The sequence below is a fragment of the Colias eurytheme genome, chromosome 21 (genome assembly GCF_061535395.1).
Source record: "Colias eurytheme isolate Ceu_HAF_F1 chromosome 21, ilColEury1 Martin Lab GWU primary, whole genome shotgun sequence".
Classification (NCBI taxonomy): Eukaryota; Metazoa; Arthropoda; class Insecta; order Lepidoptera; family Pieridae; genus Colias; species Colias eurytheme.
Window position 1 is genome coordinate 5,055,860 of NC_143000.1, and position 24,519 is coordinate 5,080,378.

At 33.1% G+C, this 24,519-nt stretch overlaps 3 protein-coding genes across 3 annotated transcripts in view; 1 reads left to right on the forward strand and 2 right to left on the reverse strand.

Annotated features, from left to right (window-relative positions):
* Positions 1-1,302: 1,302 nt before the first annotated feature.
* LOC149899099 (trichoplein keratin filament-binding protein-like) lies at positions 1,303-11,611 on the reverse strand. Its single transcript, XM_090114428.1, has 9 exons — positions 11,343-11,611; positions 10,995-11,212; positions 10,454-10,564; positions 10,004-10,186; positions 9,617-9,761; positions 7,713-8,000; positions 2,668-2,829; positions 2,121-2,312; positions 1,303-1,631 (listed from the first exon to the last, which is right to left on the reverse strand). The coding sequence occupies exons 2-9, from the start codon at positions 11,207-11,209 to the stop codon at positions 1,440-1,442; spliced, it is 1,488 nt and encodes a 495-aa protein (XP_089970554.1). The 5' UTR covers positions 11,210-11,212; positions 11,343-11,611; the 3' UTR covers positions 1,303-1,439.
* A 2,989-nt stretch (positions 11,612-14,600) lies between these two features.
* LOC149899100 (uncharacterized) overlaps positions 14,601-24,519 on the forward strand; it is a 56,479-nt gene continuing 46,560 nt past the window's right edge. Inside the window, exons 1-2 of the mRNA XM_090114797.1 lie at positions 14,601-14,903; positions 22,823-22,880. Of these exons, the coding sequence (XP_089970923.1) occupies positions 22,857-22,880 (24 nt within the window). The 5' untranslated portion in view covers positions 14,601-14,903; positions 22,823-22,856. The remainder of the gene's footprint in view (positions 14,904-22,822; positions 22,881-24,519) is intronic.
* Positions 18,861-19,775, reverse strand: LOC149899101 (uncharacterized). Its single transcript, XM_090114616.1, has one exon. It carries the CDS (start codon positions 19,773-19,775, stop codon positions 18,861-18,863), a length of 915 nt encoding a protein of 304 aa, XP_089970742.1.

The window sequence follows — 24,519 nt, forward strand, 5'->3', positions numbered from 1 at the left end:
TAGGTATGCTACTGTTAACTGTTAATCCCGGAAATCACAGGAACAGGAACTATGCGGGATTTTTCTTTGATGTAGGCATTATTTCTGTATAATAAATTATTTTCTTTTATACATTCGCATAGCCTGCGAAATGCAACTGGTAGGTACCTATTTAAATCATGCGAGGTGCGGTGGTAGGTAAGTATGTGTCTTGGTGTAGGAACTTACGCCGTTTGAATCAAAGTAAGTATATCTTAGATACCATGTACACGTATAGGTAAATTCTACCTTATTTGCTTATTCTCCATTCTATACACAAAAAATATTCATGGGAGACGGGGAGACTCGTAGGTACCTTGATCGGACAGTGGTCCATCTAGTGAGAAGACTAAAATATTAAGGTTGCCAATAACTTTTTACATTATTCTAAATCTTAAATTATATTAATATTATTTAGTTAGATGATTTTACAAATTAATTAATTGAAATTCTGAGTTTTATCATGTTTTATTTATAATTTATCTGTCTTTATTGATTTTTATATAAGTAATATATGTACTTTTTTATCACATTACAACAAAATTATAAACATATTTTTTTTACAAAATTACATTCCTCAATTCGATTACTTACCAAGAAAATTAATGCTTTGAGAGCTTTTACGAAGCTTTCTGAAACGATTTATTTTACAACGCCATCTAGTTACATAAATATGTACTACCATCGCATCTTCAAAGTACAAGAATGAATGTAACAAGTTGATTGCCAAGTAAACTAACAGATGGCAGTATTCAGAATGACATATATTATTCATAAGAAAACTAGTACGCGTTTTTAAAAGAAGGATAAATGCTTAGGATAATATTGGTATGGATGATTTATAATATTATACTATGACGTTTATTTATAAGGTGTATGTAAAAAAAGATAATATTATACGAAAAATTTATTTATCACTCGTCACACTTACACATTAGCATACAAAAATGCTTAAGCCCAGTCTCAAAAAATATACATTTATAGGTATTCTTACTATTTGCGTATAAAGATTCAACTTTATACACCATTGATTTTTTTATATTTATAGCCTACATCAAAAATACACGTTCAAAATCACAAAAAATAATTCATTCATTAAAATAAATACATTTTTTTTTCTTTATAATACCAAAAAATACAGCCTCATAATATCACACACAAATAAGATAAACATCATACATGTTAGCAGACACGTAGGTATGTAAAAATAAATTAGTTATTTCATTTAAGCTAGTAATAGCGAGCGCGCACGAGCAACTTTGTCTCCGCAACTATTTTGAGGAATGTGTTTCTAAATAGCCAATAGTATCGCTTCAAACACTAAACGCTTCAAACTTTAAACTAAATGAAGCAATATGACTGTTTTTTACAAACACATTCCTCGCACATTATTGGTGGGAAAGCCCCCTTAGTTTAGGCATTCATGCCCAAGCTTGAGTATTTCCTTCGCGTTGTGCCCTAGCGATTTCCGCTCTAATTCTCCTCTCGTTAAGAGCCGCTTCTCTCAACTCTTGTTCTCTACTCGCTACGGCGTCCATTTGCTCTTTTTGTAGCTTGAGACTGTTTAGTTGCGACTGGAGCGTCGTTATTGTGGAATATGATGTGTTCTTTAACTGTAAAATTATAAGAAAACAAATTGAGAAAGGAAATAATTAATAAATAATTGTTATAATATGCCCTGGGTTTCTTTTTTTTAATTCGACTTTGAATACCTATGTGTTACTTTTTAAAATGAAAAGTGTAAAAAAATATTTATTTGATCCAAATATGTATATCTAAATAAAATATGCTTTAATCTTCTCTTATATATAAAAATGAATCGCAAAATGTGTTGGTAAGCGCATAACTCGAGAACGGCTGAACCGATTTCGATAATTCTTTTTTTATTATATTCCTTGAAGTACGAGGATGGTTTTTATGTAGAGAAAACGTAAATATTATGTACCACGGGCGAAGCCGGGGCGAACCGCTAGTAATCCTATATATTTCAATCCTATAATAATATTTTTATTTGGTATTAGATACATATATCACCGAGAGATTTTAAATTATTATAAAACAGTATTTTTTGTTGTAACCAAGTTAATCTTCTTATAACAAACCTGTGTTTCCCTCTCTCTCGCACGCACTTCCTGGTGGAAATTGTCCATTTGACCTAATATCTGCTCCCGTTCCAATACATTTTCTCTCTGTTGCTGTATATTATATTCTATCTTCTCTTCTATTTGCCGCTTTAAAGTCGCAATCACTTCCTGCATTAGTTTACTTCGAGCTTCACGTTCTTTGGCCCATAACTGAAAAGACCAAAACAATAACCAAATGTTTTTAATTCAAAATTAAAACACTATGAAATATGATTCCTCTCCTTTAGTGTACTCTATTAACATTGAACCATATAATATATCAAAATTTAAATAATTATTATATTAATGCCCGCCCCTTAAATAGACAATTTGTGAAATTTACTTTAATGCGGAATTAATCGTAGTACCTAATTGCTATATTGCAATGTTATAACAATTGTACACATTTTGTTGGGTTGCGATCTGTTCCCGAAAATAATGGAGCGCCCATAGACCTAACAAGATCGTGATCGGTTGTGTGTATTTAATTTAAATAAATAAATAAAGTAGATTAATAATTCTATACCTTATCTTGTTTTTCGTTAAGTTGCCTTGCTTCTCCGTCATACATGGTTTCAATGTTCTTCTGTCTTTGTCGCTCTCTCTCTCTGTGCTCTTCTAACTCATGTAAAGCAGCATCTAAGACGCGCTTGTGATTTATCGATTTCTCCTTGTCTGATTCCATATCCTGTAAAATATAGAAACTTGTATGATTTTGTAAACTACAATCCCTCAGATTTCTATTTCCTTAATTCCCTTTATATACTAAACTAGCGACCCGCCCCGGCTTCGCACGGGTGCAATGCTGACACTAAATACACTACAGAAAAACTATGAACGTTGTACTATATAAAAACATAGCGGCCCGCTCCGGCTTCGAACGGGTATAAAATATATAACCTATGTGATTAAAATCGATCCAATAGTTTTCATTTATTCATTACTGCCCGTGGCCCGCACGCGTGAAAATTTGGATTAAATCAATCCCCCTTTCCCTTTACCATGAAGATTTCCTGCTATCTTTGGAATATCTACATTCATACACTACATTTTTACTTATTTACTTTTTACGTTTTTAACTATTTAATTTATTTTTACAACATATTACAGAATGTCTTTATAAACAACGTTCACAGCTTTCTTGTCATTAGACAATACAAACATGTTTTTTCTGGAGGTCACTCTTGAAAGAGCGACATACAGTTGTCCATGTGAAAAACAGACAACGCCCAAATCTAAGCCTGCAACGTTGAAGGTTTGACCCTGCGATTTATTAATGGTCATTGCAAAAGATGTCTTTACCGGACACTGTACAGTGTACACGTTTAAATTGGAAGGGTAAATCCGATGGTATCAGAGGGATTCGGGGAATCAATACATCTTCACCGGTACCACATCCTGTGAGTATTGTGCACTCTATTATGAAAGTTTTCAATGATTTTACCAGCAAACGCGTGCCATTGCAAAGTTTGGGTGGATTCAGGTTTCTTAATAAAATAACAGGACAACCTACTTTCAACACCATTTTGTGAGGAGGGAGTCCAGACGGGTTCAAAGAGTTTAGAAATTCTGTAGGAAAATGAACAGCTTCTTCCAAATCGAGAACAGTATCGACCGGGTAATATATTTTCGTCGGCGCATCAATCTTTGAAAGAATCAAGTTATTTACTTTATCTACTTGTTCGTTAGTTGGTGACAGAATCGCTCTTTCTTTAAACCAGGATATTGTCTTATAACTTATGTTATCAATGTCAGGATAGACATTGTTGACTAACTTTTGGATGTTGTCTATCAAAACGCAAAGGTTTTCTAGGTCAATCCTTACCTCGCTTTGTGTTAACTCTCCATTGCCAACTTTTAGCAGCATCTCTGGGAATAGCCTGTTCTCACGCGAAGATGACGAAACCCTCATATTAGTTTTAAGCTCTAATTTATTGCCAAAGGTTTGATCTTTTAAGGCCAGCATTTATTTCGTCAGCACGTGTTCCTCGAGTCACAACTGGTAGGATTTGACGGAAATCTCAGGAGAACAGAACAGAATTGTACATCCACCCATAGGTGAATTTTTGTTGCGCAAATCGCGCATTGTCCTATCCAGTGCTTCCACAGACGTCTTGTTTGACATGGTAGCTTCGTCCCAGACTATTAATGAGCAGTCACGCATCAATTTTCCTGTATTGCTCTGTATAGAAACACTACAGACGCTGTTATTATCATGCATCGGTGGCGATTTTCAGCGGGAGTTTGAATGTGGAGTGTGCGGTTCAGCCTCCTTCCAAAAGCGTAGCGGCAATGCGAGATGACGCAACAGCTAACGCAATTTTTTTAAAAGCAGATTGATTAAAAATGTTTTTCCTGTACCTCCTGGGGCATCAAGGAAAAACAATTTCCCTTCATTGTTATCAATTGTTGATAGTAAAGCAGTGAATACTTTTTTCTGATCGATGTTTAATCGTGGCTCATCTTGAGCTATATTTTGTAAAAGTCTCGTTTGATCGTATGATGTTCCTCTTGTGTATTCGGCACTGTTAGTTAAATCTGAGTTAGTAGTATTAGCTGGCATCGGCAGCTCAAAATCCTTGATCGATTTACCCGAAAGTAATTGCACTACTTTGTTCAATTCCAATAATGCTTCGTCAAATATGTTTTGATCATATTGTACATCATCTGAGTTTAACTCTCGCCGTCGCTGAATCAGAATATCACTGGCCATATTTTCTTGAAATTTATTCCATAGATTAACAGAATCAGTTACTTGACAAAACACTACTATGACGGCAAATAAATATCTTAATGAGCTGAACTACAAACAGCTGCTTCTGATAATGTGTTTTCCCAGTCAGAATCGTCTTCCAAGAGCCCCATAGCATGCTGCTTGATAGGTATTGTAAACAACACCTTGTACAGTTCTTAGGTGTGCAAAGGATTTCGGGCCCATTACAATGTGCAGTAACATTCTCAGATAAAAGCATTCGCTGTTGTTGGGATGAACCACGTAGACTCTGCCAAGAGCATCCGTTTTTTTTACTCCGGGGAAACCATCAACCGTAGTACCTTGTTTTCGCCATTGAAAAGTTTTAGAACTCTGGTTCCATGTATAGTAACCTGGAACTCTGTCATATGTCAATGTTTTCGCGAAATCATCTTGTGCACATAACTTGAAGAATGCTGTCAATGTTGTATCCCGCGGGTTATTAACAACTTCTTGTATATTGTTCTCTGTGAAATATACCCACTCTTTGTCCATTTTCTAAATGAACTGCAAGGTGGATAATTGTGGGAGCCCGGTCGTGCACTTCAAATGATAAAATCCTCCATACAGCTTCAGAGCTGCAGATGTAACGTCCAGACTGATATTTTTCCACTTCATTTGGTGATTGTATGCTGAAAGTGGCTTGATCACTGCCTTTATTAATGTACTTAGTAACATATTGAATTGACTTTATTGAATTGCACAACTCTACGTTGATGTGGGCATCAAAAATTTTCAAAAGGAGCGGATTATAGGGAACGATCCATCGGTTATCAATATCATGGTTTCGGACGGTAGCATTTTGCACACCCTGTTCTGGCGATCGTCGACGATATTTGGGATATCCGTCATCGCTAGTACTTGTTTGAGTTTGGAACGACTTCGGAAATTTTTTGCTGCATTTATAATCTCGCATAGATGGAGAATTCGGGTTTAAAGTCCCGCAAGGGCCGTGTACCACATGTTTCTTTACGATTTCGTACAGGATAGGATCTTCATCTTTATCCGGTAATTCAGCTGAAATAACCCTGTCAATTTGGTTTGGTCTAATTTTGTGCGGCGGACCGAATATATGAGACTTGTTAATGAGGTGCAGGAGTTTCTGTACTTTTAAATGAAAGACTCTGTTAACTATGTCGTATCTGTCTTGTGGAGTTAAATTGGTGTTAATATTTTCTTTGATTTCCGGCCAATTTGGGTTACATGTTGCAGTTATAAATAAATCAGGTTTGCCGTAATTTCTTACGTAAGTCATGGATGGCGTCCTGCGATTTTTCATGTAAATATCGAGGTCCACCTGTGAATGATGAAGGTAGTATAACCAACTGCCCAATGCCGTTGTGGAGTTCTTTCGCCTGTAAAGCATCCTAAAGATGAACGTAATTTTCAGCTCTTAATTTAGTTTAATTATTACGGATGTAGGCCAATCTCTCAGATTCAATTTTCGCATATTGATCTACCAAGTATTGGTTTGTTAACATTCCATATCTAAGCAAAGTATTGGAATTGTTACGTCTTGTCATTATACGGTAGCAATAGTAGTTCATACATAAATAAATAAATAAACTACTAAAGACACTGTTTTACGCAGAGGTGTACCACCGATTGGGTCAACTTGAGAAATATTAATGGCATAACCATTTTCTCCACTACAAAGCATCAAAGGATATTGTAAGCTGTCATAAGATCTGTGTAACTCTGATATTTTTTGCAAATTATCATCACGACTATGCAATACAATATCTCTTTTGTCAAATTGCTGTCCAGCTATCACCACTGCTACTTCACTCGTATTGTATCGTCCTCTGTGTTCTCCAACAGGAACTTTATTTGCATGGATTACGACATTAAAGTCAGGAGTATCTGCTGGAACACTCTCAATCGCAGTTTTGAAAGACTGTATGTAGCAATTATGAGAATGTAACATATTGGCTGTGCAACACTTGTACACCGCGTAGATGCTTGTGTTTCTGGATCTGCAATAAAATATATTTGCAGAAATTTGTGATCATCGGGTCGAAGTGGTAGCAAGCTCCCAGCTAAGTGGTACACTTGCCCTTGAATTTTAAATGTAGGCATGAACCCACGCTCAACGACTTGCTTACTCTTAAAAGAGGTCATTTGAAATGCGTTATTATAACGGCGTATATTGCGCATGAATTGCTTGGATTTCTGATGATCCGTAAGAAGAGAGTGCAGTGGTTCAGGTGGAGGGAGAACTTCTTCTAATTTAACTTTTCCTTGTAAGCAACACATGCCTTTCGATTCGTCCTTGAATTTCAATGCTAAGCAATGTTCACACACTACTGACATAGTACCTATTGATACTATACGATCGTCCTTGTAAGAAATCGAAGGATCGTAATTCATGGCAGAATTTTCTTTATTCACCCATGAATTAGTAAATCGTGCTGATGATTCTCTGGCTCTCTGTATTTGAAGTCTTTCCCTATCTCGGCTGCGGTGAACCTCACGCTCTACTGAAGACTCTCTCTCTCTCTCAGATCTATATCTATCTCGAAGCTGACTGAGGCGAGCCTCACGCTCTACTGACGATCCTCTGTCCCTCTAAAGTCTAAACCGTATGCCTATCTCGATCCCAGCTGCGGCGAATCTCACGCTCTACTGAAGATTCTCTCTCTCTCTCAGCTCTATTTCTATCCCGAGCCTGACTGAGGCAAGCCTCACGTCCCGTTGACGATTTACATTAATTAATAATATTTGTCCAAAATAGTTCCTAAAACATGACATAATTATTCTTAACACAAAAGTTAACAAAACACCATTTAAATTTTATAGTAATTACAAAATAACATTACCTTAATTATAGCTCTCTTGATTCTCTCTAACATTTTTAAATCCAAGCTTATTTCGTTCAAAACGGATAACACTTTTTTCTTAAGCTTAAATTTATGTAGGCCCATGTTGATAATACTTGTGTCTCTTTCTGCCACAAGCTTTAAATGTTCTCTTTCTCTTTCATTCGATATAAACTGCAGTTCATCGAGAATCATTCTTTCTTTCTCTTCAAATGTTCGCAATTTCTTTACAGCTGTCTCTTTCTCACTTAATTCTGCTATTTGTTCTTCAAGACCACTTCTAAGCTCCTGTGAAATCAGAAAAATTGATTATTCACAATTTCATTGTAGCCATAGTCGTGGCAGTGAATTAGAATAGTATTTTATTGGCATTTTTATAACAGAACAAAAGTCATACAAATTATAAACTAAACCTTTACATAACAATTTTTAAATAAAAATTATATTGCTATTGAACGTTGTATATTATAATGTATCGGGAAGGCACAGGCTCCTGAAACACAGCGAAAGCTATATTAGGAGTCTGGGGTCCTCTTTTTTTTGTGTAATGTATTTTGGTTCAATAAATGATTTTTATTTTTATTTTTTATATCTATGCACATGGACGTATAAAAAAAGACGGACGCCGTTTTACGAACAAACAACGTGAAGCCACCGTAGTAAGCTAGCGATCGTGTAAAGACAATGAACACGCACACACTCTCATCATAGTAAGCTAGTCGGCCGCCATTACGTCGTGAACTACCGACTGATTAACTGCGTCACTGTTTCATAAAAAATATTTAAAATGCCGTCTTGCGTGGTTAAATGGTGTCGCAACAGTACAGTTTTAAATAACAAAACACAGGGGATTACATTCCACAGGGAAGCAAGTTATTTCTTTTATATTTTATGAAAAAATTATTACGGCAAAATTTGTAGAAAAAAATACAGCCGCCATTGTCATCAGGACAGCTGTTGCCGTAGTGTTGCCCTTATTTCAAAATTTCATTCTCCCAAAAGTCGGGGAGTTTATGTAAAGTTAATTAATTTTAAAATTATGATAAAATAATTTCATACAAAATGCGAATTTGTTTTTGCATTTTCTTCTCACAAAAACATGTATACTATGCTAACCCTTATATAACAACCATATTTAAAAAAATATCAAAACCAATTAATACTGTCTACGACATCTGTTATAAGACAGTTAATTTGAAAATTTCAAGTGTATGTATACTGAAATCGTATGAAGCATGTTTCCTATTTGTTTGGTTATAAACTGACATTTTATTTTATTTATTTTAATAATAATTAAGGAGACATTACCTCTCCACCCCCCAATATTGGTTGAACAAGTTTTATTACATTTTCCTTTGGTTTCGCGTCCAGTGGTTGATTCGTCAAAGCTAAATAGTAATTGTATGTATGCATAGGTTCTAATAGTTAGAGTACACATAAAAAAGTATAACAAATTGAAAAATAAAAATACGTAAGTGTGGGGTAATTTTATTGCATCTGGCAATCAACCTGGCACACACACACATGGATGTGTCGCCGCCATTGCTAGGCTTCACTCAATGTTTAGGCGATACTCCGTCCGTCTTTTTTTATACGTCCATTTCTATGCATATAATAAAATTGTAGAAAATGTGTAGGTAAGCGCAAAACTCGAGAACCGCTCTACCAATTTGGCTAATTTTATTTTAAGAGAACAATGTCTGCCAGAGTAGCTAGTTAATGATAAATCTTTCTGATTTTATTATTGTACAATTCTTAGGCATTTTTCACTTATAAAAACACAAGACAATAATTATTATAGTTAATTGTAATGAATAGAGAAAGGAAAACATGTCACACAAAGACATGGGTCAATATTAATTATTAACAGACTATATGTTGTACATTAGTAAAAGATACAATACCCTCATTTGCAGCTCTTTCTCTCTAAGTCTTTGCTCTTCTAGCTGTATTTGCTTCTGCAAAGCCTCATCTCTCTCTTGCAGTATCTTGCGGGTTTCCTCATCGTCCTTTTTCTTTTGTACCTCTTTTTCCACTATTTGTTCAAGCCTGAAAGAAATAGAAAATAGTTAGACAGACAAAACAACATTTCAAATACACATCTTAAAATTATATATGGATTTTTTCATTTTGTTTCTCTGTAACATGACAATCTGTTTCTTAGACAACAGGCTAATTTTCATTGAGAAATTTCTTCCAATAATGATTTTAGAAAAATAATCCAATAAATGAATTAAAAATCCCATTATACTAAACTAACAAATAACATTATTAAAAATATTTAATATTACCAAGCTGACTTCAGTTTTCCATTAGCCATATAAGATGAAGCGGCTCTCAACTCTGGTTGCCTCAACCGCCAGGCATGATACAATTTTAATTCTGCTTCTTGCTTCCTCAGTTGTTCCTCCTTTTCCATTATACCTTGATTTATTTCTTGCAGAGTTGATGTTGGTACTTTGTTGAGGTAGGAACTGGAAATAAAAGTAGATAAAAATTGTTTAAAAAGATATTTTAAAATTATAATAGTACTTATGTTGTTTTTAAGTTTAATTTATTCTAGAACCTCAATTCTAGAATAAATTCTACTTTATGTAAAAGAATCAACTAGCTTGTTTTCATAACAGTTTTAACAAATGAAAAAATACTGAGACAGATCCAAAAATAATTAGAAACAATAAATTTTAGCAACAGCACTGGTAAGTATAAAAATAGAAGATATTTAAAACATATTTACCAACCCATTTTTAAAGAACTTTGGTTGTGCAGCTAAAGCTTTCAACTCCTGCTGATATTGCATATTTTCTTGAAACAACATTAATTCAAGTTTCTTTCGCCTTTCTTCCAATTGCCTGAAATAAAAAACATTGAAAAATCTATCACCTTTTGGATTTAACAAGAAATCAAAGTTTATATTAGTTTTTTTACAACAATTAAAATAATGTTTCTGCCTTTATAAGTAGAACACAAGAAGATGAACACATATAGTTGTTTTAATATCTTTTTTTGACATGGTAATGCAGGACACAGGTAAATCATTGAATAATCTATTTACTTAAAAAGATATCATGAAGTAATAAAACATGTGAGGATTATCTATACTAATATTATAAAGCTGAACAGTTTGTTTGACTGTTTGAACGTGCTTATCTCAGGAACTACTAGTCATTATTTCAGTGTTAGATAGCCTATTTATCGAGGAAGGCTATAGGCTATATATCATTATGCTAAGACCAACAGGAGCGGCAATAACTATAAGAATATTTACATTATTTTACTTACGCTGCTCTTATCTTTCTTTCGCTCAACAGTTCAGCTTCTCGTTTAGCCTTTTCGTAGTATCCTTCAGTTGTCCACTGTTCATGGTGTCTTGATTTATTTGTGTTCTTCTCAAAATAATTGGCAACCTTCTTCAATTCTTCTGCACGACGAAGTTCATTGTCCCGCTTTTGGGCTGCTAGAGCTTGCAACTGCCACTGTGGTTTTGGTCGCAACATGATCTAAAAATATAAGATATACATTGTAAATTAAGTGCATCAGTGCGAGAATATTTTACACATTAATTAAATAAACAAACTACATATATACTAACAGTTTTTATTTCAATACAAACTATTTTGTGAAACATACCTGTTACTATGTTGACCAAATAATAAATATATTCTTCAAAGGATACGGTGACTAATTCGTGAGATCAATAATGTTTCACGGTTGACTGTGCACGATGAGACCTCAAGTAATTATGACTATACTTGGTCGTTGGTTACTTGCAAAAACCTTGCATTCGGTTGTGATCGCGTAGGCGCTAAAACGGTCGGAATTGGAGCATGAGGTCAGTCAGTTGATTAAATTACATTCAATTCACTTCCTGACCAAACCGTTTTTAGTTAACTATCTTCAATCACGATACATGTAGCACGCATGTAGCATTACATAAAATCAGTTCAAATTTCTATGAAGAAAACGGTCTCCGCTTGTCAAAGTTGTTTATTTTGTCATAGAAACGTCAAGCGCTAATCGTGTTGCTAAGCAACGGAATCGAACAGATTAAAAACACAGATTAAAAACGTGGTGACATAGAAAAAAATAATCTCCTTTCTTTTCAATAACGAATAATTCACGAATAATAAATTGAAATAACCAATATTTTTTATGAATTTTATGAGTATGCGTCAACTACAAAATAATTTCGCCTGGCTTAAAGTGAGATTCAATTGTTCAATAGCACTTTATCATAATAATTTTTCAGGCGCTATTATTTTTAAGTAAACTAAGGATTTATAATATACAGTAGCACCTCGTTAAGTCGAACCTCGTTAAGTCAAAAACCTCCAAATCTCGAAAAAATGTTTTGTTCCCTTCCCTTCAAACACGAAAACCTCTATTACTTGAAATTTTGGCCCTCTGTTAGTTGAAATAATCACCGAGTCCCTCCAAGCCATTTTGGTACATATTTTCACTCTATAACTCGAAAAATCAAATTTTACCTCTGTATCTCGAACATAGCAACGTTTTATTTTACAACCTTTATAACTTGATGATTAGGAATTTATTACCTCTATTGTTCGAACAAAAATAAGTTACCGACTTTAAGAAATTGTTTTAGGAGTACACGATAATTAATTTATGACTCACGATTCACGAAACAATTAGTGTTTACGTTAAGTATCTGATGACGAAAATATCGATTCAGTAGCTCAGAAAACCGATACTAATGATTAAGATGACACAGAATACGTGAATAGTACATGCGCTCCATGGGTTTCCATCAAAGAGGCAAGAACCGCATTGAATACCTTACGAAATTTTATAAAGCAAACCAGTATTTTTGAAAAAGAAGAATTTTCTGCTCTTTATAGATTAAAAAATGCTAGAGAACAACCAAATTATCTAAAGCAAAAAAAAATACTGACTTTTTAATGCCATATTTTTTATTTTAAAATTATTTGAAATAATGTTGATTTATAATAAATATAAAAATGAATCCCAAAATGTGTTGGTAAGCGCATAACTTGAGAACAGCTTTTTTTATTATATTCCTTGAAGTACGAGAATGGTTCTTACGTAGAGAAAACGTGAATATCTACCACGGGCGAAGCCGGGGCGGACTGCTAGTTTATAATAAATAAAAACATGTTTGTCACCTCTGCAAGTTGAATTTTAATTTATTTTACCTCTCTAACTCAAAATTTATAAGAATAAACCTCAAACTCTTTATGTCGAATCAAAATCCGCCTAAGTCGAAATCCTCCATAAGTTGAAAACTCTATAACTCGAATTTTTTGGCGTCTCCCTTGATATTCGACTTATAGAGGTGCTACTGTATTACGAAACGGCAAATATTTTAACAGTACTTTCAATGTAGATAGTTGCATCTATGAAGAGTAAGCAACTTAAATTTTCAAAAAACAACTACCTGTGATTGATTTTTGTAGAACGTCTTGCATGCCGGCAAGAAACGATGATTTAATTCGGACGCAGTCGCGGGCATCTACTAGTATTTTATTATGTAGAACTACATAATAATATTTTGAAATGTGTTAAAAAATAGGCCCTGCCCTTTAATGTTCTTATAAAGACAGAAATGTTTTGTTTATAAATCAACATTTAAAGTAGTAATATAATATACTTGCATTATGATCTAAGGTATAAAGAAACGCATATGTAATAAGCTTTCAAAGCTCTTGTTTCTACTGAAGCGACCGCAAGCTTACGGCCTTCAAGGTGATAGCGGGTCACATTCCGGCGCGAAGAGTGAGACAGCAAGAAACATCCTACTCGTACATTGTAGTAGAAGAAAAGTTAATGTTGCCCGTTTTATGGATCTGTTTACCATTTTGGAAGAAATTGTTTATTTTACAGGACATATTTTTTCTTTTGGTATTTATCAATCTATAAATATTTATAAAATGTAAAGTAGGTATTAAAGAATATACAAATACATATTCAGATTTACTAAAAAATTTTATTGAAGTGAAACTAGTGAATAGTAAATTTAAACTAGTAAATTTAGTGTAACATTTTTGCGTTACGCCGTACGCGTGATATTTTTGCGTTACGCCGTACGCGTGAAATTTTTGCGTTACGCCATACTCGTGACGTTTTTTAAGTCATAAAGAAGTTTCACTTCTTACGTATGTACTCTAGTACACGCATACATTTTTGAAGTGAAATTTCTTTATCGGGGTTGGACAAAAATTTAGTGTAACATTTTTGCGTTACGCCGTACGCGTGACATTTTTGCGTTACGCCGTACGCGTGACCTTTTTGCGTTACGCCATACTCGTGACATTTTTAAGGCCATAAAGAAGTTTCACTTCTTACGTGTGTACTCTAGTACACGCATACATTTTTTTTTAGTTTTAGGTTTATCTGCGTCTGATAGTATTTATTCAAAAAAGGTTGTTAAAAGTATCTTTTTGACTTTATAAAGTCATTTTGTGTTCTGAAAATTTAAATGAATTTAGTTAAATCGGATACAATGCACATTATAAATATTATTTATGGAAGGTTGAAGGAATTTAAGTACCTATACGTACGATTGCAGAATATTTAAATAAACAATCCACATCATATCGAATTTAATTAATATTTTGGTATAACTAACATGTTTTTAACATAGTTTTAAATTTTGTTTGTTAAACAAATCAACTTTAAATACAACGCCACGATAACAAAAACAATCAATAGGTAAATAATTAAATATATTTAATGGAACCATTTCATCCATCTAAAGAAGTTTATTTCATTAGATTTATTACATACAACATACCTTAAAATGAGTTCTGTTTATGCTAATGGCTCTTTACGACTTTTTCAAATTAAGAAATAATAAAACTACCATTTCAAAGTAGGCTTTTACGGTGTCGAAGTATAAACTGGCAGCACTGGGCGCCGGCAGTCAGTGCAACGGAGGCTGCGCTTGCGCATGCTTATCGCTTTACATATTCGGTTACAACTTTCTAAATTCAAACATTTTTCAAATATTCAGATGTATGTACTACAAATAAATAGATCGTGTTACTATATATATTGTGTTTTCAAGTGTTTTAACGTTATTCAAAGTGTTCAATCAAATAGAACTTGTGTCTACGATTGGTATCATTTTTTTGGTCTACTTGTCCGAGTGTAACAATCGAGTTCCAAACCAAGAAATGGGTTTATAATTGGTCTAAATCCAAGGTTGGGATGGTATGTATCATTATAACTACATTACTGAGGTGTTAAGATAAATTTGTGTGTTATAGAATAATGTAAACGTGAAGCGGTATTATTGTACTTTTACATAACTAGTTTATATAACTGGGATATATAAAAGTTAAAGATATATCGTGATATAGCCGCTAACTATGTTGTTCGTGAAGTCATACAGCTTTGACAGTTGTAGAAGTTCATTAAACTCTATATGAAAGCGCTAAACACCATTCATAAAGATATATGAGTAAGCGAGTGAAACCGCGTGTAGATAAGGCTTGTTTTATATCAATGTGTGCATAGTTCCATCATTGTACCTTACGATCCGTCTGTATGTAAGCAGTCTCCATACGATGTAGGTATACTTACATATGTATAGGACGTCTACTCACGATATGAAACTGTTCAAAATGTTATAGTATCTACTATCTACTTACAGAATTGTATATTTTGCATGATGTTAACACTTATCTGTTTATAATTTAATTACAAGTAAGTAAATCAAATTGTATAATGCTGCTAATATTTACAATCACGAAGAAAAATGAAAATAAAAATGTGTTGATTTGAAAATCCGTAAGTTCGATCGATACCTATAGTTATTATATTGTCTTATTTAAAAACAAAACTTGTAATGATCCAGAAATATCTAGAATGTAGCTATGTATCCTATTTAAGCACTGCAAGTGAAGCCAAGTTCCACAAACGTTACAAAACGAATTAAACGCGCGCAAAGTTCAGTCGCTATCTAGAGCTTTGCTCACGAGTCGAGTTTGGGTAAATTTTAATTAACAACGTATTGTATCTAAATGAGGCAATCATCTTACAAATACTTGAGAATTTTACGTAATTCAGATGTTAAATTAGGTTTTATTGTGTCACAATAAAACCTAATGTGACAATGGTGTTATTTTGCATTACTTTTTCAAATTTCAAAAAAACACCACGAATTTTTTTTTTCAGTTTCACTCAAAGTTAATATGAAAACAAAAATTTGTATTCATGCATTTTTTTACTAGGTAATTAATCTTGAAGTGATCATTCTGATTTTGGACTTGACGAAAGACAATAGATTATTTTAATCAATTTTGAAACTCATCAATAGTGATATTTTGATAAGTACACGTATCGTTTCAGTGTACACTGTACATAGAGCATTAATAGCGCAAACAATTTTATGCCATTTTGAATTTACATAACATAACCACAAACGTTCACATTCACAATTGCTAATGACTTGTAAAAAGCGCTCCTTGGAAACATAAAACGAAATACAAATTACAATTTTAATTTCTAGACGATCGTAACAGGTAGCAATGTGATTTTATAAGCCATCATCGCATCAAGCGGTTCGCCGCGGGCTCGGCGCACGCGCATGCCTCTAAAGGATATTTATTATACACGTAAAAGTACTCACTTTGATCATTCTGACGTGTAATAATAGCGTTCATTACTTGTGAAATAAACTCCTAGATTGCGTTATATTCCATTTCCATTATTTCGTATATTGAAAGAGTATAAAATAAATTATGTAGAAAGAAATTTATTTTTTATTTATTCTTTTTACGAAGTCAATATGTATTTTCAAGTTGTTTGAAAGTTTGTTGTTTTTGTTTCCTTCATTTCCCTACCCTTATAAGGAGTCTACAAATACTCTCTGATACATTTAATTATGAAGAGGATAATGGTAAAATTAACAAAACTATTATACCTAATTGAAAAATTGTAATAAAATAACGTGCAAATAAAACAGACCAGAACCAAGATATTCATTTACACTGCCCTTTGTAATAAAATTGATTTAAATCAGCTTTATCTGTAACTTCGTAAAGCAAGCCATAGGACTAAGGAGTAAGGATACAGAGGTCATACCATTGATTGATTAGTCCTTCATTACGAGAGCTTTATTGATTCCATGTATCGTGCGTAGATAATCGGCTTTACAGCGACGTGTCGTTCGTTAATTCAGTATCTATTAGTTCCACCGAATTCCACCAGCACAATACACGTGATGAGAACTCGCCGGCGACTATTTTGTTTCCAACGTGCGGTACAATCAAACATAATAATTACGGAACGGAGATGATAATATGCGTGACGGTCGAGTACCTCTGTGGGACTCCATAAAACTTATGGATAATTGTTTTCTTTACTCTTTTGTTTTACCCACAGTTTAACGACGCTCCTTTCAACAGATAAAAGGTACCGACTGGTTATTAACAGCTTTAGTATTAATAAAATACATATTAGTTTAATTTTCATTAGTTCAATTTCAGTTGAATTTTTTATCTGTTCTCATACCAAAAATAAATTAATTATCTACTTAATGTAACCTATTAAAGTCAATCATTAAATACCAGTTCGACAGGGAAACATATTGATAAGGAAATGCATTTAAATAACACTTGAATTAGGTACACAGATCGCCGTAAAATCAGAATGTACAGACATTAAACATAAAATATCGCTTTCCAACAATAAAAATTGAACATTTATTATTATACCTACAAGGTCCTTACCACCACTTCAGCAAATCATCTCTATAATTTGATTTAACAATTGTCAGTTACTCAACAAATGTGACTAACAACTTACGAACGCATCATTAAAATTTAAAATATTACCTTCATATGCGTATTACGTACCCACATTACGTACTGAACAATAGGCCTAACAAAGGTGGAAAAAATAAAGAATATTCAGATTGTTCACAATCACGCCACATCACGTGCGCCTAATGATGGCAGCATACGCACTTAGAATTTCAAATCTTGCCCATCTGGCTACTGGTTAAGAGGAATAGCTTCAGGCTAACAAACCAAATTTCACTACATTACACGAGCATAAAAAGTTTCCTGTCAGGTTTAACATAGACATTCGTATGAGCTATGTGCCGTTATACTTTCGAGTTAAAAATGATAATTTGTCTTTAGGCCAGCGTCATATTATATATGTAATACATGGGTTACAAAAGAACATTGGATTTAGTTTTTCATGGCTTTATAGTTTATACCAAAATGTATCAATTTAGTTGGATTATAATAGAGCTCTCATGTAACTCTTTCAGAGCTGACACACAAAACAGTATTTAAATTATTAATAATTTTGTTTTATAAACAATCATTATCACGGCATTGTTTGATGGGTCATATGTTTTCATTACCGCTCACATATCATAAAAAAGTATCTTCGACTAATATATAGATAATAAATAAATAAAATAATTTGAGAAGTTGATATTTAGTACTAACAATTGGTAAATATACAACTGATGAGCAAATCTGTCTTTAACTTTTATTATATTGAATTAAATTTTCTATTGTTGTGTTAATTTATTTGCAAACTACTTAGAATTCAGCAGGCTTATAATGTTCGCGTGCGCGCGCTCACAATGCCTAATATTTGAGCAAGTGTAGAATAATCGATTTTGTAAATATGTTTTGAAGTTAAAGCTCTTTGTATTGGCGTATGTAGAAAGAGCCAACGGTTCTGCATTTATCATTATACATATTTGGTATTGTATTTAATGTTCAACTTTATATTTTCGAATAGATATACCTACAGCTAAAGGCATTTTTCATTATCGGTGTTTACATTAAATTTATGACAATCAATTAAGCACAATATTTACTCTTTATATTGAAAAGTTCAAAATCGTTTTTATATCAGTTTGCAGGTCAATGAATATATTTTTTTTTCATAAATCTGCATTCTGCATTTATTTATTTATTTATTTATTTATTTCAAGAACATAGTGGCTTACAGTCATGCCAAAGCACCACTATGCTATACAATACAAAAATTATTATTAACACAATTCAAGTCAAAATACAAAAGAAAAGTACTTATAAAACATTATGATAATACAAACATACAGATATGATAGAATACAATACAATAGAAATTTATAGAAATAGAAGACAGACAGATTAGACAGATCAGATTATTATTTAATTAAAAATTGCTATCCAGATAATAAATGGCGTACCGAATAAATACAGTCATACTATCAGTGAAAAAGTCAAGATGTTGGTACTGGGCAAGCAAGTCTCCGAGCAACTTTCGTGCTCGCGCGGTGGGCGCGTTCCTAGCGCGGTGCGTTCGCGTGAGCGGCTGTGCAAAGAGGCGGTGCGGCCGCCGCGCGGTAAGCGTGCCGTCCCCACCACCCCTTGGCAGACTGAGAATCATTTGCTCCAGAACATCGCGATTATCAATTTTGTTATGCATTATCAAGTAATAATGCACCACCAACAGAATCTTTCTCCTTAGTGCCAAAGTATTCAATCCCACCATACCCAATACGTACATCGATGGATAGAGATGTGGGTAATATCCGTAGCGACGTTTGTATATACATCGCGCAAATTTACGTTGTACCCTCTCGATCATTAAGGAGTATTTTGTTTCATAAGGGTCCCAGATCATAGCACCGTACTCCAGTTTGCTACGCACATAGGCATTAAATAGAAGCATGGCAACTCCATTGTCATTAAATTCTGAGGAAACTCTAATAATGAAGCCAAGGGTTTTGTTAGCTTTCTTACAAATATCCATCATATGTGAATGAAAGTCAAGTCTACTATCTACGATTAATCCTAGGTCACGTATTACATCAATTTTTTCCAATGGAATGTCAAATAAATTATAGGTCATATTAAGAGGAAAACGGGATCGCGAGAAGGTCATAACTTTACATTTGTCGGTGTTGAAGGGCAGGTGATTTGTACTGCTCCACTGAGCTATAGCGTTGATGTCTTCTTGGAGAACTTTAGCGTCAGAATCATTACGAACCTTCAAAAAGAGCTTTAGATCGTCCGCAAACATAAGGCACCTCGCAGCTCGTACGGCACTAGGCAGATCGTTTATCATAAGCAGAAACAGAGCATAGAAACAATGCATACATATATCTATGTATATTGGGGGATTTGTACATCACTTTTATGGTGATGAATCAGTTAATCAATTTCAGCTCGTTAGTTACTATGTTAAACTCATATACCTACCTATATATAGGAATATACTCATAATCATAAACAGAGAGTTTATGATATTCCACTCTTTTACAACTTTATTAACAACTTTAATGTTTACTAGACATGATTGGATTGGGTGTGTAAAATAATGTATAAAACAAAGTAAACTAATGAGTAAAATTAACCCTTCCCGTATTTTCGTAGTGGATTGCGTTCCTTATAATATTTTTCAGTACCTATATTAACACATGATAAGATTCCTACAGATTGTCTGAACAGTACGTAAGTAAAACATACATAAAATAGGGTTAAGCATACCTACTTAAATATATGAAAATATATACATATGTATATTATGGTTAATCTATAGAAAAATCAAATATAATATATCAACACAACGTACGAAGTACGTATTTATACTATGGGACTATGGGAGCTTTTGGCGCGTATGGATGTCAAACTAGTGTGAGCTTTCTTCATCACATTAGCTATCATGGTTGATTGTAGCCAAAACACTTATAGAAATAAATTTATTTATCTTAATACTTTATACTTACAGCTCTACATACCTCGATCCTAATAAAAATTGTTAAATTACCCATATGTTATAAATTCCCATGGTATTCGCAAACGCAAAGCGAATGATAGTTCTTCGAATGTGTAATAAATTCCTTACTAAGAACCGTTCGAAGTCAGAGACGGTAATGATTTATGTTGTGAATATACACTTTCTCACATAAACCGGATTAATTATTTTTTTTATCTGTGCACCTCTTAGCAATGAGTGCATCGCTGATCTAATATGTATTATTTGTTACCTACATATGCTCGTTGTTGGGTATAACTTAGTAGTAACAGTTTGAGATTCACATTTCACACTAAAATATAGAAACAATGCCATTTGGAATTGTATGTACGTAAGTAAATAGTCATATAACACTTTAAATAGACATTTAAAGTAGATACACCGTACATTATAACATAGGTAATAATATATAAAATTAGGGTCCTCAAAGGCATACTATTGCGGTATTTTTTATTCGCATATTAACCTATTTAATACCTATACTTAGTTAATATGCAACAGTATGAAACGAAAAAGCTCGTAATAAACATATTCACCATGTCTTGAACAAATGGTTTCTACTTTCTACAAGCAATTATAAGACGTGGAAAATATTACCATAATTAATATAAAGACAGTTTAACGACAAGAATTATGTTTTGTGTTATTTTAAATTTAGCACTGTTTATTAATATTTTTATGGCACATAATATTTTATGGCTTCGGAGTTATTTCTGACGAAATTACATCACGTAAAAGGTAAAAACTGAACATTAAATTAAAATTTAGTTGTAAATTATTATTTAAAATATTGCATTAATATATCTTACTTTTCATTCGCAGAAAATTGTTTACTGATTTATAAATATTTTTCCAAAGCACATAATATTACAATAGACATTCATATTTTAATGTATAATTACTTATAGGTACCACTCTCAAGCTCGAAGTATATTATATGCCATATGTATTTCCTATGTTAATTGATTTAGTAAATAAGTAAAGGAAATGTAGTTAAATCACTGCGGAGTGCGGACATATTATGCCGACAAATCTAACCATTCACCGGATGATGTTTTTACACCTACTTCTGTATTTTTATTTCATAGAAATTATAATTGACCTATTATCATCGTATCAAATATGTAAATGTACTTGAATTTAAAACAAAAACAACAAGTATATAATATAGAAGCTAATTAATTAAGACATTTAAAGCTTGTTCGTATTAAATTATAGATTTATAAAATTCAAATAGGCCTAAGCACAGTAGGACTTTATAGCATTGACGTCAAAAGTCGTAACTCGTAATTTATTCATAGATCATTGATTCTTATTCGAATCTAAAACTAATAGTACTTAAATTATATATTGATTAGGCTTCGATTATAAAAATCCTGTGTTTAGCTGTTACCGTCGGTTAATTTATTAGAATTGCCAAGTTTGACGGAAGCCATCGTCAGGGAGATGTAATCAGCAGAGCAGGAAATATGAACGTTTTTATCAAACAAGTTATTTTGCTTACTGGGATTTTTATTAAGACTTTTTGTCTGTCTGTGTGTCTGTGAACGTGCACATAGTAATTTGATAGTAATAAATCATCAGCTAATTGCGTAATCAAAACGGTCATCATTAATATTTTTAAATGTAAGCTCGTAAGGCTCGTTGAACGTACTTTTTTACGTTTCACCAATTTTGGATCATAATAATTATATCTAACCTTTATTTTGTTATAAAAAATGGCATAAAAAATAGACAACTTTAAATTTTTGTCACTTTTTAAATTTTATGTAAGTATAATAAAATTTTCATGTCTAATTAAATTGGATATAAATATTTAAATGTAAACAGAGAAGACTTTATACTATGATAGGTAGTATTTTGTGAATTTGAAATACCTATGGCATACGCTCCCAACACTAAAATTATGTTTATTGCATTACATGCAACGCTATGCTAAACATACAAATTTCGCAATATTACTAGTATAAGGTTCGTGTTTTGCAAAATAGTCTATGAAACATGCGTCGGGTCAAAACGCTTGGCCTGTGTCAGGTGTGGCGCGCAATCTTGTAATAATACCAACAGCTTCACTTAATAGATTATGTTTTCATAATTGAATATATTTCGATAAACCGGTGCCATCGTGCAACATCCTTTGATTAGTTAATGGCGAAGGTAGAAACCAAAGTTGACTTATTCCTGCATGATAAATAGAAACAAATGCTAAATACTCATGCCATGGAAACACGTCGTGGCTATTGAACAATTGATATTATCAATCGCTTCCGTTTAAGTTCGTTATCAAAATGAAACTTGAAAATGATGAAAATTTTGTGAAATATAATTTTGTCTCTAATATTAATTTTCTTTTTCAGATACTTACAAAGAAAATAATGTAGCTGAAGAAACATGTCGCAGCGCGACTTTTCAGAGGTACTTATAAATTATTATTCACATGAATAAAATAAGATGTAACTAAGTAAGTAGATAATTAGAAATCAATTTTTATTGATAAAAGTTCTTGGATGGCGGAAGTAATATTTTAAAAGCTTTTTAAGACGATATCAATAAATTTCAGTAAAAATACATAACTCCTGTGTATTTGCTTTATACTTAACATTCTAGACTCTAGTACCAGATATTTTAATCTATGAGCTGCGTAAAAGCGTGTTTCATACTCTAATCTCCATTAGAAGCCTAATTACTTTCCCATAAATAAAGTAAACTGTGGAACGGCTTCACCGTTATTATGCTCCACTAAAGGATATTGTTACTAAGTATATTTGTATTTTGTACTAAGACTAATGGTGTTGACTAGTTCGTATTAGCTACGGTCCATGTTACATGCCACTGTGGACTTGAAAAGGCATTCTTAGTATAGCACACCACATTTATATACCGCCAAGCACGCGACAATAATGTTACTGCCATGATTAATGTTTCGCAATAACTTGCATGTTTTCTTCGCTATTTTAATTTCTTCAGGGAAACCATTAAAATAAATTACTCTTTCTACCTTACAACATTCTTAGGTTCATGTAGTCTCACTTGAGATTGCCAAGTATTTTTTAGTTTTATGACAATATTGAAGCAATTGAAAGGCTGCTGAGAAACCATTTATTGAATTTCTTTATAATATTATTGATATCCACGCTCGGGTACGAAATTTTAATGCTTAAAAGATTGCTGTAAATTATCTATTTCGCACCCTTATGGCTATAGACATAAAGTCGAAAATAAAAGCTCTTAAAACTCTTACTTCACAATGACACGGCCAAGTCATGTAATTCAAATTGTGTTGAAGTGTAGATGTGGGGGTCGGAGTAGGCGGCTGTAACACATGTTGATTGTAGATGCATTGTTCGACCGCTGTTAACATATTCTGTAACTTTGTTTCCATGTAAAGATCTTAAAGAATAGCCGTTGCCAGAGTGACAAACAATAAAAATGCAATCATCAAGTATTAACTGCCTTATGAGATGCCATATCCTGGCAAAACTCTTAGGATTAATTTTCAAGTGGCATAATATATGAAAAAACCAATATCGGAATATTGTAGTCATCTTAGTTTACGTAAGAGGAGCAAAAACTTTCCAACAATATTTGTTGTTCATTGAAATATGTACCTAATGCTATTCGATTTAAAAGTGATATAAAAGACATCCATATCTTTTTTATTGACTTCAATAGTGCACATATCAAAAGCGTTAAAGCAGATTTGTTTCACAAACACTACGGAAATAGCAGCTATAAATAATACGAAAATATGCGCAGTCGTTTCTAAAGCACAAAGCATGCTCCCTATTCCACACAAGATACGACTCGTGCATATTTTTCAACTCTTTGTATTACTAAAATGAGTGTGAGCGATAAAATTTCGCCCACATAAAGGCCGTCGAAAGCAAGAATGTCTGACAAGCGTGGATGCATAGCATTACCTAGTCACACGCAATCAATGCGCTGTTGTTTCTGTTTGAAACGGGGCAATGGCAGACACGTAATAATTGTAAACACGTCGATTGTATACAGATCAGTTCATTCGATTCATGAGAAAATGACAACTGAAGATAGG